This window comes from Pseudorasbora parva, chromosome 17, assembly GCF_024679245.1.
Source record: "Pseudorasbora parva isolate DD20220531a chromosome 17, ASM2467924v1, whole genome shotgun sequence".
NCBI classification, from domain to species: Eukaryota; Metazoa; Chordata; class Actinopteri; order Cypriniformes; family Gobionidae; genus Pseudorasbora; species Pseudorasbora parva.
This window is the reverse complement of record NC_090188.1, coordinates 2,966,684-2,987,635: the sequence shown is the minus strand read 5'-3', so window position 1 is coordinate 2,987,635 and position 20,952 is coordinate 2,966,684. Positions and strand designations below refer to the sequence as shown.

Below are 20,952 nucleotides of genomic sequence, written 5' to 3'. Positions count from 1 at the left end.
TTTTTCAGTTAATGCAATATATTTTTTACATGTGCTTTTAATTTTTTATCCGCGACTGATCCACGAATTTAATCCCATATTAATGCATTAAAATGTTATAATGCATTATATATGTATATCTTTTGCATTGACATTACTGTGTATTTATTTACCCATAAATCCTCATTACTGCAAAAGGAAAAATGCACATCTTGATGGATTATGATGATGCTTTTATATTGTAAACATAAAATAAAAGAAACAGGTGAGATCAAACATTTTGGTGATAACTGTTTATTATCAAGTGTTCTGCTTGCCGTTCATTCTTTTCATACAATGCTTTGTAATGAAATTATCTTTAAAATGATTATTTTGCACAAACCCAAGGGTTGAGTTTAGTTTAAGTTGAGTTAAATAGGAATTACCCATAACACCCCATGTCCGACTCACTTTCAAACGTTTTTTACTCATATTATATAATGCTCGAATATAACTAGTGATCTATTCAGCATTATATAATTTAATACTGTTAGTTATTGACTTAATTAAAGTTATTACACACAATTCTTGTTCAGTGTCATGTATTTATTCCTCATAAATCACGAGCAGCCCTTTATTTTATACCTGGATTTCATTTTTATATCTGCGGTTTTTCACATCACTTGTTGTGGTTCCAGGTTAAATGTGTGATGTTTTATCAAATATTTATGGAAGCACATTTCGGCCTCTGTTGAGCCATAATTATGAGATGAAAAGTGAAAATCATGACATAAAAAGTAATAATTATAAGATTAGAATTTTTTTAAATCTAAATTATGACATCTCATAATTTCTATTTAGTATGACAACGTCGACTTAAAATCGATTAAAATATTGACGTAGCTTATCAATTTCAACTTTTTATCTCTGATTTATAATAATCTGGACTTTGTATGACACTTTCAAATTTTAAGTCATAATTTTGACCTCAATTTTAACATCTCAGTCTAGACTTAAGTCAAAATTATGACATACTAACTTTTTTCATAATTATAACCTCATAATTTTGACTTAGAATTCCAATTCATAATTTCAACTTTTCATCTTAAAACTCCGACATATCATTTAGATTTTTATCTGATAATTTTGACTTTGTATGACATAATTTTGACTAAACAAATTAGATTTTTTAAAGTCATAAAATGTCGACTCTAAATTTTCAAACTATGTCCTCTTAATTTTGAATTAGTGACAATTTTGACTTTTAAAGTCATATTTCCAACTGTTTAAGTCATAATTTTTAACTTTATCTCATTTCGATTTTTCTACTCATCTCATAATTGTGACTTTTTGTCAAAGAATTACCACTTCTCAATTTTGACTTTGTATGTCGTAATTTTGACGTTTTATCTCTTAATGTTGACTTTGACCATTTTTATTTTTAAATCATAATTTTGAATTTAATTTCATTACTTTAGCACAATTATGTCATTTGAATCATAATTTTGTCCTTTTATCTCAAAATGACTTACCGGAAGAATTAATTTTATTTATGTGGTGAAAATGGGCTTCCACAAATATAAAGATTATCGACTGATGCAAAAAAAGAAAAAAAAGAAATAAAGTACAGTTTTCATAGTAAAGTATTGATTTACAGATCACATTTCACTTAAAAAGTCTTAAAGGAAGAAAGGCGAATAGCCAAAGGCACGTCATTATCAGGTAATACGGTCGTCAAATAAAAGTGTCAATCCAAAGAGAGCTGTGATAACTACAGCAGTGATCCTAAAATATTTAAAAAAAACGATGGTTTCTGAATACCTTCATTCATCACGTGGCAAAACATCCAACATGACGTTACTGCAGTCTCACGGCGGTCACGCTATAATAACACGCCTAAAACCTCCGTCCTGAAACCACATGATAAGGCAGCGGATGAGACTGAGGGAAAATGGACAAATCAACCTGGAAGCATGAGAAAAGAGCATTCCCATAAACCCAACTCCTATAACTGCACATCTGCAAATGCTCACTGGCCAGAAACCGAAGCGTCTCCACACCCACACACACACACACACACACACACACACACACACACACACACACTGAAGGCCGTAGGTCATGATGGTGCTCATGTTTGCGTAGTTCTTTAATGCGTTTGAGAATCCTCAAAATATCCGAGAATCCCCAAAGGACTGTATGAACAGTGTCTCTGCATCAGAAGGTCCTGCAGCCACTGAAGTAGTGTAAAAATCCACAGCTCTGTCACGACTCTTCACTCGCACGCTTCCTCGACTGATCGCCCCTGCGGAACAATGGGTCAAGATTAGGTTCAGGTTTATTTATAAAGCACGTTTAAAAACGACCACAGGTCGACCAATATGCTGTACCAGGGGTTTTTCAAACAGGGGTCCGGGGACCCCAAGGGTTCCTCAAGAAGGTTCTAACGGGTCCCCAGAAAATTTCAGAGGATAAAAACACAAAGCAAACGTGGATTAGGTCTACCAAACATTCTCACTGTTTCATTTCTAAATGTTTCTCACCTTTCTGGCTGTACTTCCCATAATTGTACAGTACAGGCCAAAAGTATGGACACATTACTATTTGTAATGTTTTTGAAAGAAGTTTCTTCTGCTCATCAAGCCTGCATTTATTTGATCAAAAATACATATTTTTTTTAAATATTGAGATATATTATTACAATTTAACATATTTGGTTTTCAATTTATCATACTTTAAAGGTGCACTATGCAACTTTCCGTCCACTGGAGGGCGCCTATTCTAATCAAAGGCGTAGTTTGATGACGGCAGGTGTGAGCGCAGCATCTTGGGAGATGTGGTCTTCACCTCACAGCCGGTGGAAAATAGGACTCGGGCAGAAATCACGTTCATGAATGCGGTTATTAACGTTACTGTAGTGTGAAGCAGAGCAGGACCAGGCTCGCGAATACCGGGAATTTTATTATGACGGGACACAGTCGCCGGGCGCCTGCACTGATCCGCTCTTCCGGTTATGATTATGAGGTAATGCAGCTCTGTTTATCATATTAGATACATTTAAGTGTGTTGAAAGTGATGTTATGACGTTACTCCGCGCGTTCACTTGTTCACACTGCTAAGAGTAAAGCGCTCCTGCCAAATAAAACCCCAAACCGAGGGTAGCGCACATATGACGCGATTGACAGGCGACTCCCTCAGATGCTATGCTGACACGGATATTGTAGGTACTCAACTGAACAAAATATATAACACTGGCCTAGTGGTTTTTGGATATTTTACTGCAAAAATACCACATAGTGCACCTTTAAATTATCATTTATTTCTGTGATGCAAAGCTGAATTTTCAGGATGGTTCCTCTAGTCTTCAGTGATCATGATCCTTCAGAAATCATTCTCATATGAGGATTCATTATGAGTGTTGGAAACAGTTCTGCTAACTAATATTTTTGATGAATAAAAGGTTCAAAAGAACTGCATTTATTCAAAATAAAAACATTTTCAAATAATATGAATCTCCTTTACTATCAATTTGTATCAATTTAACACATCCTTGCTGAACAAAATTATTGATTTATTTCAAAAAAAGAAATAAAATGACTGACCCCAAATTACTGACTAGTAGTGTATATTGTTGTTACAAAAGATTTCTATTTAAAAAAAAATGTGCTTCTTTTTTTAATTTATTTTTTTACTTTTTATTCATCAAAGTATTATAAAAAAGTATCACAGGTTATGAAAAAATATTAAGCAGCAGAACTGTTTCCAACTTTGAAAATGAATCCTCATCTGAGAATGATTTCTGAAGGATCATGATCACTGAAGACTGGAGGAATGATGCATCACAGAAATAAATGATCATTTAAAGTATAATAAATTAAAAACCAATTATTTTAAGTTGAGATAATATATCACAATATTACATTTTTATCTGTATTTTTGATCAAATAAATGCAGGCTTGATGAGCAGAAGAAACTTCTTTCAAAAACATTACAAATAGCAATGTGTCCATACTTTTGGCCTGTACTCTATACGTTTGCTCTATATCTTTCTAGTGAGTTGTTCTTACTATAGTCACATTTATCTTGCTCACTGGGGTTCTTAACACAGTATGTTAGGAACCCCGGTGCTTATATAAATAATCTTTGATTATTAAGTATAGCTGATTTAAGTTTGGAAACAATACATTGTATTTATAATGTCACACTATTTATCTAACAGTTTAAATGTTTTTTCATACATAAAAATATGGATTTTAGGAAGGGGGTCCCTCATAAAAGGTTCATCATGTTTGGGGGTCCTTGGCATCATAAAGTTTGAAAACCCCTGTGCTGTACAACAGTATAAGTACAAATGCAAGAAAAATATACTAGAAACTTCCAGGCAGTTGTTTTTTGGGCAAGTTAGAGCTAAATTATACAGCACAGTGGCCCTCCAGGACTGAGTTTAGACACCCTGATATAGGACACACTTTTTATAAACTAAATTTAAATTTAAATGTAGCACCTGCATGCGATTTTGGATGCACCAAGGGTCTTCAGGATTCAAGTTCAACTTTAAGTTTATTTATAAAGAACGTTTAAAAATGACCAGAGGGCTGTACAACAGTACAGATGCAATACAAGAAAAAAACAAAGATTTTTTTTTTTTTATAATAGATTGATGCTAGATATAAAATTAAAACAAAATTATAAGTTGAAAGCCAAAGAGAACAAATGAGTTTTTAGGCTAGTGTTGAATTCAGGTAAAGTGGACGCGGTTCTGATAGTGTGTGGAAGATTGCTCAATAATGTCGATCCAATCACTTTCGAAAGCCCGATTTCCCCTTGTCTTTAAGCGAGCTCTGGGGGTCTTAAAGGGTTAGTTCACCCATAAATGTAAATTCTGTCATTAAATCCTCCTGTGGTTGGCCAGCCGTCAGACCTCCGCTCATCTTCACACACAGATGAAGATATTAGTGTTGAAATCCGATGGCTCAGAAAGGCCTTCATTGACACCAATGTCATTTCCTCTCTCAAGACCCATAAAGGCACTAAAGACGTCATTACACAGCCCATCTCACTACAGCGGCTCTACAATCATTTATGAAGAGATTGATTCGTATTGATTCATGATTCGGATCGCGTGTCAAACAGCTGAAATCACGTGACATTGGCGATCCAAATCATGAATCCATTCACTGATTCATAGCCGTTCGAAGCTTTGTTTTGAAATCGCCCATCACTATAGAAGTCGTTATTTAGATATTTTTGTGTGCACAAATACTATTCTCGCCGCTTCATAAAATGACTGTAGAGCCGCTGTAGTGAGATGGGCTTTGTAATGACATTTTTAGTGCCTTTATGGGTCTACACCCAACTAGCTAACCCTTTGAGAAGGAATTTGCTCTCAGAATTTGGTCAGGTCGAGTCACTCATGTCATCCAGCAACATATGCAGAATTAACCTGAGGCTGGCAGACAGCCGTACCTGGGGAAGCCGTTCTGGCACAGCTCCATCTGCAGCTTCTGGTCCTGAGCGGCGTAATACGGGAGCTGAGACTCCAGAGCCGGAGGATCGATCTGAGGAATGAATCTGGAGAACAGAGCCGGAGCAAGAGGGACCCAGTCTACAGGAGAAAACAAACGGCGGGCTATAATGAGAAAACATACAGCGTAGGACTGGGATAAATGATTATTTTTTAAATGATTAATCTAGCGATAATTTTTTCAATGCATCGATTAATCTAACGATTCATTTTCCCTGTCCGATTCAATTCGATTATCTCTCTATTAATTGCCTAATAGCAATATATACATGTTGATTTAATTATCTGAATGAAAAAACTAATTCCTTAACATTGCAATATGTTTATTGCTCTTAAAATTCCAAAGTAAAAGACTATACAAGAGGAATGCATTCAATAAAACCTTGAAAACACACACACACACACACACACACACACACACACACACACACACACACACACACACACACACACACACACACACACACACACACACACACACACACACACACACACACACACACACACACACAAATAAATAAGTATAAACCAACAACAAAGAAACACAATATACGATTTTTCTATGTATGCAACTCAGCCTACAGACTATGCCCATTGATTAAATATCAATAACTTGGCTAATCAAATCTGGGGACACACTGAAGCGTGCCGTGAGTGTCCGTTTTTGTTTCGGCTCCCATGTTAACAGGTTGGCGTTTGCACACAGCCTGGGTGACGCGCGGAAAATGCGTGCATGCTAGAAATAGAGAGGCGGTGTTAACATTAAGTGACATGGCATCTGACGCACAGGAGCCAATGGCATATGTCGCTATGCTTAGTGACACGCGCGGCGGCACTTCCGGCTCTGATTGGCATGTGTCAGTGGAGAGTGACATGTGTCACTGACACTCGCGAAACACTGACACTGGCAGTGACACCGAGTCGCGGAACATGTCGCTTTTGCGACACTCACTGGCAGATGAGCTGAGCAGCTATGTAACTGTGCCACAAAAGCCAAAATAAATATCCTATTTTCATGATTTTATTCCTCCTGAATAAATGTTAATCTAACTTGTTAAAGTTAGTAATATGTGTCAGTTTGTGACAATCAGTATCTGAGTTGAATGTGCCACTGAATGCTTTATGTAATGTCATAGTTGTTGATCACGCAAACTGCACGTCCTAGAAAACACGAACAAACCATTCATCATAAGTCTCTACAAATATCGCATTAACAGTCGCATCCGTTACTGTAAACCTTTAATTTTGCATCATGCTGCACGCTCTCCTCTAGGTGTCAGTACAAACATAGCCAGCGAAAAGAGACACCATAACGTACTACAGTTGAGGAACATCAACGAGTGGTGTATTTGACATTTGTTTGCAAGTTAGACAGCAGCAAAAACAGTATTTGATAGTATCAGTCAGATATATTAAGGCTAATTTGTAAATACTTTATCTGATTTAAAAAAAAAAAATGTATATATAAAATGTTATTTATACATAATGTATATTAAATAAATGATTTTCTGATATTAATATAAATAATTAGTCTTCAATAATTAGTTTTATGCATACTTAGGCCTACTCAGTTATGGATTTAATATTTCACAACTAATTTTATGGAATTATGTAATAAGAAATAAACACTTTTACAAATGTGAACGCATTCCTTCTGGAGTTGCCTAAACGTTTCACCATGGCAGACAGCGGCATGTGTAGGCAGCTGGACGTGACACAACCCTATGGACACAATACACAGCGACATGTTCCGTGACATACGCCTATAATGAGATCTGAACTCACACTATGTGTGCATTTCATAAAGAAATGATATTAGAGGTGGAAATCGTGAAAGCTTTTCGCATATGTGTATGTGTGCAATAAAATATATATTTATGGATATATGTTTATTCACAAATAAATGAATAAACACAATACATATTTAGTTATAAATATAAATAAAAAATATGTTATAAATAAAAATATATTTATTCATGAATAAATACATACAATTTATTCATAAATAAAAAAAATGTAAATGGTTTATAAATAAATAAAATATATTTACAAAATATCAATGAATACATTTAGTCATAAATAAATACATTTATTAATAAATAAAATATATTTGTTCATGAATAAATAAAACAAAAGAAACATTAATAAAGTGTAGGCTACTGTACTGACTGAAGAGATATTGCATGAATAAAGTATAAATACACCGCTTCACTGGTTTGACTATTAACCGTTTAATGTCAAGTTTAATGACAGCAGAGCTCGCTCGGAGCGTTCAATATGCTGTATAACTTAAATTAATATTAATAATATTTGTTTCAATCACTGAATGAAGCCTGCTATATCTGGGACAAGTCATGACCTTAAATCGCTTGCACAAAACTCTTGATCAGGACTCAAAGTTTGTTCATTTAAACCGTTATGCGCAGAGCGTGAGGGAGAGGGTGGGAGAGAGTGAGGTCTGCGGTCTTGGCCATTATGATGTGAGCTCCAGACCATCAGCGGCGTTCATCGCTCGTACCCGCAGAGAACTAAACAGACCAGCTATACAAGTAGTTATGTCTCTTTGTATTGTTAATGACGTAATGCGCGTCATTGGGTGCGTTTACATGCACGTTCTTAAGCCGATTATGCCCAATAAGCCGACGATGAACATGGTCATGTAAACACAGTAACCCGTTTTCTTTTATCGGAGTAATGTCATTAACGGCGTAAGCATAAACCGGTCGGGACAGGTAGTTTTTTGCCTCTTACCTCGATTTCGCGCTGCATGTAAACGCATTAACCTGCTTTCTGTCGGCTTATTGAAGTGTGCATGGGGGATAGGTGACAAAAACACAAATTTACAGCAGATTTAAACGCATCCAGACAGAAAGAGCTAGTGTTTTGCATGAAATAAGGACATATATCACAAACGCAGACTCATTTAAGACACAGAACATTGTAAAGAGCTGTCCTCTTTTCTCATGCAGCAGAAGTAGAAGAGGTTCAGTCAAAACGCTGCATAACTGCATAAGGGATAATATGAGCCGTAAATCTCCCGCTGACACTGTGCACACTTTATTTAACATCACAACTGACGTAACATTTGAAAAACTCAGAGTCAGATATACGGACATTATTATTTTTGACGACACTACAAGGAAATAACCCGGTTTATGAATAGTCATGTAAACGCGGTATACTTGCGTTGTCCGTTTACTGGTTTGCATGTAAACGGGGAAAATTGCTTATTTCAATAAGCTGATTTTTTGGAGTAATCGGCTTACTGGTGTGCATGTAAACGCACCCATTGACAAAATGCACATGTTTGAATAGTTCGAATATATATATATATATATATTTTTAGAGGGAATTTCATTTGAGCAATTTTGACAGCCCTAAACCACTGCCTGAAATTCAGTGCTTGTTCACGAGTGACAATCAGGTGAGGCGTTTCATCACAGACGCGATCTGAGAGATATTTAAGCATAAAATATATATAAAATATTTAGCATGCTACATTTCTGACATTGTGCGGTGTGTGAAGAAGAACGGGCATAAGTAAACGTGCACCAGCATTAAAGTCGTACCTGGTCGGAGGGTGTAAAGTCCTTTCACAACGCTCTCCATCGTTGACGGTTTGACTTGAAATGGCATGGAATGAGCCTTTCTAAGAAGAGCTGGAGAGAAAAATTAAACACTTTAAATGTACAGTCAAAGCAAATGTATTCAGACACCTTCAGCATTTTCTTACACACAAGTCAAGTCAGCTTTATTTATAAAGCTCTTTTACAATGACGATTGTTTCAAGGCAGCTTCACAGTGTTAAACAGGAAAATAATGCAACAGAATTGGATTCGCTCTGGAGATAACTGTGATGTCATCAGCTCCTCTCAATTGTCATATAGCGACAATGCAGGCAGATCTGTGATATAGTTGATTTAGTTAATTTAGTTTAGTAATTACATTTATTCGGATATTTAGTTGAAATGTTAGTGTCCCCAGCTGAGCAAGCCTAGCCAAAGGCGACAGTGGCAAAGAACCAAAACTCCATCAGGGCATGATGGAGAAAAATAAACCTTCGGAGAAACCAGACTCAGTCGGTTCTACCACTACTGGGGTACATTTTATAAAGAAATTATATGTTGGAGGTGGAAATCTTAAAAGCCATTTTAATTTGTTTCCAAAATTATTCGTGAGTGTGTGTGTGTGTGTGTGTGTGTGTGTGTGTGTGTGTGTGTGTGTGTGTGTGTGTGTGTGTGTGTGTGTGTATTATATATATTTATGGATGTATGGATATATGTTTATTCATAAATAAATAATAAATAGATATTTAGTTATAAATATACATGTCTGGAAAAAATTAAGAGACTACTTATCATTGATTTCTCGATGTTAATTGGTCTCTTACTTTTTTTTAGTGCTGTAAATAAAAAATATATTTTAAATAAAATATATTTATTCATGAATAAATAAATAAACAAAACATATTTACAAATAAATAAGTAAAATATATTTACAAACATATAAATTAATACATGCATTTGAATATATCTATATAATTTATTTATAAATAAATAAAACACTATTACAAATATATAAATAATAAATACATATAAATATATTTATTAATTATTAAATAATACATATATTATACATTATATTTATAAATATATAGATAATAAATATAAAATGTATTTGTTAATAAAGAAATAATATTTATCAAAGAAATAATAAATATATCATACATTAAATATGTATTAATAAGAAACATGTTTATTTATAAATAATATATACACATTTAAACACACACATGTATGTATGTGTGTGTGTGTGTGTGTGTGTGTGTGTGTGTGATATATATATATATATATATATATATGTGTGATATATATATCATGTATATATATATATCCTGACCTTCCCAGGTCAGGAAGCAGACAAACTGGCTAAACCAACCGTCTGCTAGCTGTCTCACGTCACCAAAGTCAGCTAAATCCCAGCACATAGAGACTCTTTCACCTAGATATTATCATATAGAGACTGTGTCTGTTCCCCGAATTAGTAAATACAAAAAACCATCAAAACCATTCAACAGTAAAAATTTAATTGATGTCCAACAAATAAACAACAGATATAATACGGATGAACAATTGATAAAGCTTGGGTTGCTGAATATTCGATCCCTTTCGCCAAAAACGCTTGTTGTCAATGATATGATTATAGATCATAACTTAGATGTGCTGTGTTTGACAGAAACCTGGCTAAAACCTGACGATTACATTACTTTAAATGAGTGCACCCCCCGAGATTATTGTTACAAACATGAGCCACGTCTGAAAGGTAAAGGGGGAGGTGTGGCTGTAATTTATAATAATATTTTCAGTATTACTCAGAAGTCTAGTTTCAAATATAATTCCTTTGAAGTTTTGGTGCTTTATGTAACACTGTGTAGTGTAAATGATAAATCCCGTCTGACATTTGTGTTGGCTACTGTCTACAGGCCACCAGGGCACAATACAGACTTTATCAAAGAATTTGCTGGTTTTGTATCGGAGTTAGTATTAGCTGTAGATAAAGTACTAATTGTTGGGGATTTTAATATCCACGTAGACAATGAAAAAGACGCATTGGGATATGCATTTAGAGACATTCTAAACTCTATTGGAGTTAGACAACACGTATCGGGACCCACTCATCGCCTTAATCATACTTTAGATCTAATAATGTCACATGGAATAAATGTTGATACTGTTAAAATTCTGCAGCAGAGCGATGACATCTCAGATCATTACCTAATATCATGTATACTTAATTTACCTAAGGCTGCAAAGCCATCCCCTCGCTTCAAATATGGCAGGACGATAACCGCTGCGACTAAAGATTGCTTTGTACATAATCTTCCTCATCAGTTCCATCTCCTCAGCATTACAGATAGCCAAGATGAACTTGATGCTGCAACCGAAACTATTGACTCTCTCCTTACTAGCACTTTAGACATAGTTGCTCCCCGGCGCTTAAAGAAGATTAAAGCAAATAATCCAACGCCGTGGTACAACGAGCACACTCGGGCCCTTAAAACAGCAGCCAGGAAAATGGAGCGCAGCTGGAAGAAAACAAAACTAGAGGTTTTTCGCAATTTGTGGAAAGAGAGCATGATTGCATACAGAAAGGCCATAAAAACTGCTAGATCTGCTTATTTCTCATCTCTTTTAGAAGAAAACAAACACAACCCTAAGTATTTATTCGATACAGTGGCTAAATTATCAAAAAATAAAGCTTCAGCTTCTGATGTTTGTAAACAACACAGCAGTAATGACTTTATGAACTTCTTTACTAGTAAGATTGATAATATTAGGAATAAAATTATAACCATGCAGCCGTCTATTACAGTATCACTTCAGACAGAGCGCTGTAGTGTCACTGAGGAAAAATTACACTCATTCACTGCTATAGGAGGAGAAGAACTGGCTAAACTTGTAAAATCATCAAAATCAACAACATGTATGCTTGACCCTATACCGACTAGGCTATTAAAAGAGATACTTCCAGAGGTCATAGATCCTCTGCTTAATATCATTAATTCATCTTTGACATTAGGATATGTACCGAAAACTTTTAAGTTGGCTATGATTAAACCACTTATTAAAAAAACGCAACTTGATCCTAATGAATTAGTCAATTACAGGCCAATCTCGAATCTACCCTTTCTGTCAAAAATACTAGAAAAGGCCGTGTCTTCACAATTATGTTCTTTTTTAGAAAGAAATGGTATATGTGAGGATTTCCAGTCAGGATTTAGACCATATCATAGCACTGAGACTGCTCTAGTTAGAGTTACAAATGATTTACTCTTATCATCTGATCGTGGTTGTATCTCTCTATTAGTGTTACTCGATCTTAGCGCTGCATTTGATACTATCGATCACAATATTCTTCTGAATAGAATCGAAAATTATGTTGGCGTTAGTGGAACTGCTTTGGCATGGTTTAAATCGTACTTATCTGACCGTTATCAGTTTGTAGCAGTAAATGAAGAGATGTCACACCGATCACAAGTTCAGTATGGGGTACCGCAAGGCTCAGTGTTAGGACCGTTGCTTTTCACCCTGTATATGCTACCACTGGGAGATATCATTAAGAAGCATGGCGTTAGTTTTCATTGTTATGCTGACGATACTCAGCTCTATATTTCCTCACGCCCTGACGAAACCTACCAATTCACAAGATTAACAGAATGCATAGCTGATATAAAAAATTGGATGAATAGTAATTTTCTGCAACTTAATTCAGATAAAACTGAATTTTTAATTATTGGACAGAAAAGCTCCACAAGTAGTAACCGAGAATACTGTCTAACACTTGATGACTGCTCTGTCAAGCCCTCGTCGTCAGTGAGGAACCTGGGTGTGCTCTTTGATACCAATCTTTCATTTGAAAGCCACGTTTCTAGCATCTGTAAAACCGCATTCTATCATCTTAAAAATGTATCTAAATTACGGCACATGCTTTCAATGCAAAATGCTGAACAGTTAGTACATGCGTTCATGAGCTCAAGGCTAGATTATTGTAATGCTCTACTGGGTGGTTGCCCTGCTCGCTTAATAAACAAACTCCAGCTAGTCCAAAATGCAGCAGCTAGAGTTCTTACTAGAACCAGGAAGTATGATCATATTAGTCCAGTTCTGTCAACACTGCACTGGCTCCCTATTAAACATCGCATACATTTTAAAATCTTGCTTATTACTTACAAAGCACTAAATAGTTTAGCTCCCCGGTACATAAGCGAGCTCTTAACGCATTATACCCCATCACGTCGATTGCGGTCTCTAAACTCTGGCCAGTTGATAATACCTAGAATATCTAAATCAACTGCAGGCGGTCGATCATTTTCCTATTTAGCTCCTAAATTGTGGAATAGTCTTCCTAGCATTGTTCGGGAAGCAGACACACTCTGTCAGTTTAAATCTAGACTAAAAACACATCTCTTTACTATGGCATACACATAGAACATTTTTAACTTTCATTATTCAATTCAATTGACTGATTGTTAGGCTGCATTAACTAGGTCAGCCGGAACCGGGAACACTTCCCATAACACCTGATGTACTCGTTACATCATAAAAAGAGTGGCATCTACGCTAATGTTAGTCTCTCTGTTTATCTCGAGGTTTATCCCGGATCTGGGCCCTGTCCGGATCGGATGGTGGACCTGCCTGGACATGACCAACGCATCCTGGAGTGTCTGCTGAGCCGTGTCAAATGGTGTCTCCTCTGAATTTGCCTCACTGGCACGACATGCTCAAACCCGTCTTCGGCGCAATAATTCCGATCTTTCATGTATTCATACTCTTGTGTAATTGACGCCCCATCCTAAATAAATCTGTCTCTTCCGTGATACCCTGAAAATTTTGAATAATCCGATCTAATATGATTTCCGACCTGTAAGGTTGCCAGAGTAATAATCTTACACGGTGTGTTAATAGGCCAGAGGAGAACTGGCACCCCGACTGAGTCTGGTTTCTCCCAAGGTTTATTTTTCTCCATCACGCCCTGATGGAGTTTTGGTTCCTTGCCACTGTCGCCTTTGGCTTGGCTTGCTCAGTTGGGGACACTAAAAATATGATTAAAGTTATTCAACTTATTATACAAATAAAATCTATGAATTAGGTCTTATTTAATTCTATAAACTATAATACTGATCTGCCAACATTGTCGCTATATGATAAATTAAAATAAGCTGATAACATCACTGTTTTCTCCAGTACGACTGTACAGCCAAATCTAATTTTGTCGCAATATTATCCTGTTTGACACTGTGAAGCTGCTTTGACACAATCGTGATTGTAAAAGCGCTATATAAATAAAGTTGATTGATTGATTGATTGATTGATATATATATACATATACACACACATATATATACACACACACACACACACACACACACACACACACACACACACACACACACACACACACACACACACACATTACAATACACTAATACAATTAGCAATTAAAGTAAAATCACTTCAGCAAAACATGCTCAGCTCAGCTCAAAGTATCGAAATCATTTTGCTCCCAAATGTTTATCAGTTTTACAGGTAGTAACGTATGAAGAATCGTTGGGTATAATACCACACAGTTTACTTCATATTGCTCTCCTCACGTATAGACATGAATTATAGTGTCCTGAACCCACCAGTGAAACATTATATCCGTGTCCGAATCATTTCTGCTTTGACCTTATTTGCAAAGCGTCAATCAGAATGAGATAAAATGGCATTTCTTCTTTATACTGCAGAAAATGGTGGTGTAGTAATATAAAGACTCACGCAGTAACGTGCTGACGTGTTTCTCTGCCACATGATCGGAGAACAGCTTCATGAGATCGTCCCGCAGGTCTCGGTTCAGCTTGGTCTCAATGTAGAACTTGTTCTTTAAGAAAGTTCAAAGGCAGATAACGTTAATACTACAGAATTCAAATGATTCGAGAAAACACAGTTGCTGCGTCCCAATTCGCCTACTTATACTACGTCCTAAAAGTATGTACACATACTTTTTGAGTGTGTAGCAGAAGAGTATGCAAGTTTTGGGACTACTTTGTTATGTTTAACGGACTCTGTTGCTTAGTTACGTGCATCCCATAACAGTTTAAAGGTGCCATGTGTAAAAATTGAGGTAAAAATATCCCAAAAATGACCTACACGCATCAAAAGAAAGAGAAGAAATAAGGGTGAGGATGTCATTAAAAAAATGTCAAGTTATAGTGCTGCAGAGATATCAATCTTAATTAGCAGTAGCATTACTAGCCCCGGCCCGACAGGTGTCGTAATACCAGTCTCGGCCATGGGAGGCGGTATGCGGGCAACATAAAGTTGCAGGAAAGTACAGCCCACTACTTAATTTCAGTTCAGGGAAGAGAGCGGACGGATGGCCCAAGTTATCTCATAAAATTATCTGAAATGATAAAAATAGCTGTTTTACCTGACCGGAAAAAGCGGAAGTGTGTGCGCCCGGCGACTGTGTCCCATCCCCTCATAATAAAAGTCCCAGTACTCGCGAACCGTTTAGAATTGGCGCCCTCCAGTGGACGAAAAGTTGCATAGTGCACCTTTAAACTGCCCTGTCAATCATCGTCAGATTCATAACAGTTAAAATCCTCCACATTCAGTTTAATTTCCTACCGTAACGGAGAGAAATGAAGCCGCTCGTTGATCTGCCATGTGTGTGTCTTTAATGCAGACTCTCCTCATGTGTTTGCAGTTTAAATATAATGATGCATTTAAAAGTTAATGGCCAAAAGTGTCATTAAAAAAGTTCACAATGCTGCTGCAGGTGAAATATAATGTGGAAAACACTGAGTAAATATCTTTAGTCAGGTTAAATACTGATAAATGATCACTCAAACCTTTATCTAAACCTCTCTCTCTGACTCACACATCCGTCATGTTTGTAGTTTTTTAACGCTTTTTAAATCCGCGTTTGTAGTTCTAATCGAATCATCATCAAACTCGCAATGGGTTGTGGGTAATATCAGCCGTTAAGAGTGTGCGTTGATCTGTACTTCGATTTGGGACATACTAATTATTATTTTGAATACTATTTATTATGGATAGTATGCGAATTGGGACGCAGGGAGTGTGTTTACCATGTAGATGAAGACGGGGACGATGCAGTGCAGGGCGGCGGTGTACTGCGCCAGAGCCTGGTTGAAGTTCTCGATCAGATGTTCTGGAGGACTGGCCTTCAGGAGACACAGCAACAGCATTAGCCTTTATTAACCAGAGGGACTGGAGCCTCTCATCTACTACTGGACATGTCAGTCCCTGCACTCCAGATTAACACAAACTCCAAATAAACTAAGATTCAGAAAAATATTCATATCATGAATGAAATATATGTTTTTAAAGATATTTAACAAAAAAATAAAATGTATTAAAATTGAAAATTAATAAAGTTTATACAAAGCCATTTTTATAAACACAATTTGAGTACACAAATTATTTTAAGCATGTATTATTTGTTTTTATTATTATTTCTAAAAAGAAACAATACAAATGTATTAAATAAGTCTTAATAAAATAAACAAATGTATAATTAAGGCATTAATAAATGTCTTAAAATATTATTTAATTTATGCATTCATGATTTTTTAAAATCTGAAAATCCTATTTTGCCATTTTAATTGACTTGCTACTTGTTTAATTTATTTTATTTTATTTTTCGGTTTTATTTATTTATTGTTGTTGATTGTTTTGTTTTTGTTTTTAAATTCTGTAGCACTTTGAGATTTTGTTTAATATAAAGTGCATTATAAATAAAATTTATTATTATTATTATTATTATTTATAAAAATGTGTTATTTTAAATGTAAATAAAAAAATACTTTTTTTGCTAAATATTATTTCTCTTCTTTTCAAAAAAATAAAAACAATAATATTTTCTATCTATCCATCCATCCATCCATCCATCCATCCATCCATCCATCCATCTATAATAGCCATGTAAAAAAATTTTATTTCAAAATGTAATTAATAAATAACTTTTAAAATGATTTATGCATCCATTATTTTACTTCTTTTATCTAAAAATAATTTTTTGCCAAGTATAAAAATAGTTTTGAATTGAATTGCTAATATACTCTGAATAAACTACGCTTATGCTTCTTTTACCAGAAAAATCATATTTTGCCATGCATAACCATTTATTTTAAATGCAATCAAATTTAACTTAAAAAATATTTATGCATGCATTATTTTTCTTCTTTTATCTAAAAATCACATTTTGCAATGTATAAAATGTTTTTTAAATGTAATAAAAATGAAAAACATATTTATGCATGTATTATTTTGCTTCTTTTATTTAATATTTAAATGTCAGTAAAAAAAATACCTTCAAAAATAATTAAATAAATAGATATTTATGCATGTATTATTTTGCTTCTTTTATCTAAAAATCATATTTTGCCATTAATATAAATGTAAAAATCCCAAACAGTTCATGGTTTAGACGTGCGGACACACTGACCTGCAGCTCAGACGACACCTGCTCCAGATGAGCCGTGATCTTCCACATCAGGTCGTGGTAAAGCAGCTCTGAGTGTTGTTGGCACACACACTTATAAACGTGACTGGAGGAGGAGAAAACACACAAGCATGTTGAGTCTGCTCGGCTGATTCGCTGCCTTAAAGGGATAGTTCGCCCAAAAATGAGAGTGTGATGTTTATCTGCTGACCCCCACTGCACCCAACATGTAGGTGTGTTTGTTTCTTCATTACACACACATGAAGATTTTTAACTCAACCGTTGTTTGTTTGTGTGTAGGTCATATAATGATGTGAATGGGTAACAACTCTATGAGAGTAAAAAAAAACATGCTTAGACAACATGCACAAAGAATTACAAACATAAAACATCATTATTCACGCTCTGGCTCGTATATCGGGTATATCCAGATCATGTATTATTGACCTTAAAGCTGCAGTCCGTAACTTTTTGCACACACGGCGACATGTTCCGCAACTCGTGTCATGCAGGTGTCATGTCAGTGTGTGTCGCTATAATGTCAGTGACATGACAATGAAGACCGCATGTGCCACGGATGTGCCAATACGCGCATAGTTATAGATAGGTATACGTATACATACCTGCGCATAGTGACATATGTGCCAGTGGCTTCTGTGTGTCACGTCATGTCTCATGTCACTTAATGTTGCCATAGATATGTATATCTGTGGCTGATACTGCCAGCTGCCACTGTCACTCTGTTTGCAAGCGTAACTGTTTCCTAGGTTTACCAGTGTTTATAGTGGCGGATTAATTTCGAACTGTAATCAAACTGACTGGAACTATTATCGAGTATTAAAACAGACCATGGTATAAGTGTACCATAATGATTCAGGGCAAGACAAAAACACGGTTTGGAAAATGGGTTCATGCTGTACATTCTCATTATATAATTTTTGTAAATCTTGAACAGAAAAATAATTAGGGACAGCAGCTTTAACAGAAGTGACGCGCGTTCCAGGCTGTTGGATATAGAGTTGCATTTGAGGTAAAAAATGATATAAATACGGGTCGATTTCTCACACAAACTGACCGTTTTGTGTCTTAAGACATCAGTGTGTCGTCATGAACCACAGGGCTCTTTGTGCATGTTGTCTAAGCATGTTTTTTCATATAATTGTTACCCATTCACATCATTATATGACCGACACACAGCAACGGTTGAGTTAAAAATCTTCATTTGTGTTCTCCTGAAGAAACAAACACACCTACATGTTGGATACACTGGGGGTCAGCAGATAAACATCACATTCTTATTTTAAGGTGAACTATCTCTTTACTGGAGGAACACTGACCTGTAGATCTGCTCGTATGAGATGGAGATGTGGTCCACTGGGCTCTGAGTGAGCAGATGCTCAATGGCTCGCTCTAGTTTTGGCCAGTAAAGCGTCCTGTACTCTTCTGCTGTCATTGCGTTCAACACTAGACACATGAACATCAGAGTCAAACTCACACACGATGAGGCTTGGAATAAACTACTCTTCTCTACCTCAGTATTTTGGCAGTACCATGCTGGTAAATATCACTGGATTCAGTGCAACGGTATTATCACAAGGTGCATGTAAGGCTATGTTTTCGGTAGTGAAGCACATATACCAGCCCATATATGATTCATTTATAATGTTATCGCCATCGGCCCGATAAGAACATTTGGCCGATATATTACAGCTGATAAATAATGCATTATTTCCTTCAGTTGAGACACTTCAGATGTTCGCTGTGATGGTTTTTGAATCGCTTCAAAATAAAATATGTTAATAAAAACGTCTTATTAAAACATAATTTCTTCATTTTTGTATAACTTGATTATAATTTATTTATATATAAAACAAACTTATACAAATTATTAATAAAATAGAAAATTAAGTAAAATTAATAAAAAATAATATTTGTTTATATTTTTATTTTATAGAAAGTAATTTATGATTTTCAGATAAAAACAGCAAAATAATACACGTATAGCCTAAATAATTAAAAACTATATTTTAGTAACATAACTTTTAAATAATTTTTATTTTATTAAGACTTTTTAATTAATTTGCATTGTTTTTAGGGAAAAAACATCTAAATAAAAAAAAAGTTCATAAAAATAACTTTATAAACTGTTTATTAACTTTATTAATATTGTTAAATTTTAAATGTAGAAAATTTGTAAATTTGCAATGTAGGTTTTTGTAAAAATTTAAATAAATAAAAATGTATTTAAAATATGTTAATAAAAACGATACATTATATATGTGTGTGTATATATATAAGTGTATACTATTATATATATAAAAATATTATATAAAACATATTTGAATACATTTGTATTGTGTTTATTTGATATAACAACATTTAATAGGTTTGAATTGATATTTTGAATTCTTTGATGAACATAATGTTACATATATTGTGTGTTATTATTCAAAACTATATAAATCTTTCTCTCTTTTTTTTGGTTGAAAAATAACACACACACACACACACACACACACACACACACACACACACACCTGACACACACACACCTGACACACTTGACACACACACACACACACATAAACACTCTTTTGCGGGTGTTCAGAGCTGTAACTCACGGAACTTGGAGCTCGAGGAGTTGAGCAGCAGCGCGGCACCGTTGGACGCGGATGTGGCCGAACTGTCGGACTCGCTACTGGAGTCATAATCCACACACACCTGCGCAGGTGAACACACACTCTCACACACACCCGCAGCGCCACAGTTATGATTATCATCCTCAATCCTGTCCAGCGGCTCCTCCTCCATCTCCTCCATCACTGACACAACTCTACAGGCCCATGTCAGTCCGGACCGTCTTCAGCTGATCGATGATCGACGCATGTTCGCGACTCCACTCCTGTTTATTTTGTTTTCAATCTGTAGCGAGATCATGCGCGAGATGCGACACGGACTTCCGTTTAACGGCGGACGTGTCAAAATAAGAGTCCGCGGTCGTCGAAAGAAAAAGTAAACATTTGTTTTTATATATAAAAAAAATAATATACATAAATTATTAAAAACAAATAAGCATAATACCACAGTAGAAATGTCTATCCTTCAAACATAACCATTTGACATCTTGTTTTCTAACTTTTTTTCTGACAGCGAACGTGTCAAAACAACAGTCCACATGTCAAAATAAGAGTCCTCAGGCGATAGAAAAAATTGAAATTTAAGAAAACATAACTTGATGTGGTAGCATACCACTGTAAATATTTCTTGCTATCCTTCAAAGCAAACATTTGACGTCTTGTCCTTTCTACTAACATTCTTCTAACTTTTAAAAGGAATTTTATTTAATAAATATTAAAACCTGATTTGTTATACCTTCATTCTCAAACTTAGGTGGTTATATTATAAACTTTTTTTTAAATATAAGGATATATATATATATATATATATATATAACCATCCAC

The 20,952-nt window shown here is 35.3% G+C and overlaps 1 protein-coding gene across 1 annotated transcript; it reads right to left on the bottom strand.

The window, feature by feature from the left end:
• Window positions 1-1,330: 1,330 nt before the first annotated feature.
• Window positions 1,331-20,453, bottom strand: cacul1 (CDK2 associated cullin domain 1). Its single transcript, XM_067421062.1, has 8 exons — window positions 20,113-20,453; window positions 18,829-18,955; window positions 17,495-17,597; window positions 16,116-16,211; window positions 14,800-14,902; window positions 9,052-9,141; window positions 5,425-5,563; window positions 1,331-2,263 (listed from the first exon to the last, which is right to left on the bottom strand). Exons 1-8 carry the CDS (start codon window positions 20,309-20,311, stop codon window positions 2,224-2,226), a joined length of 897 nt encoding a protein of 298 aa, XP_067277163.1. The 5' UTR covers window positions 20,312-20,453; the 3' UTR covers window positions 1,331-2,223.
• Between the last annotated feature and the right edge of the window lie 499 nt (window positions 20,454-20,952).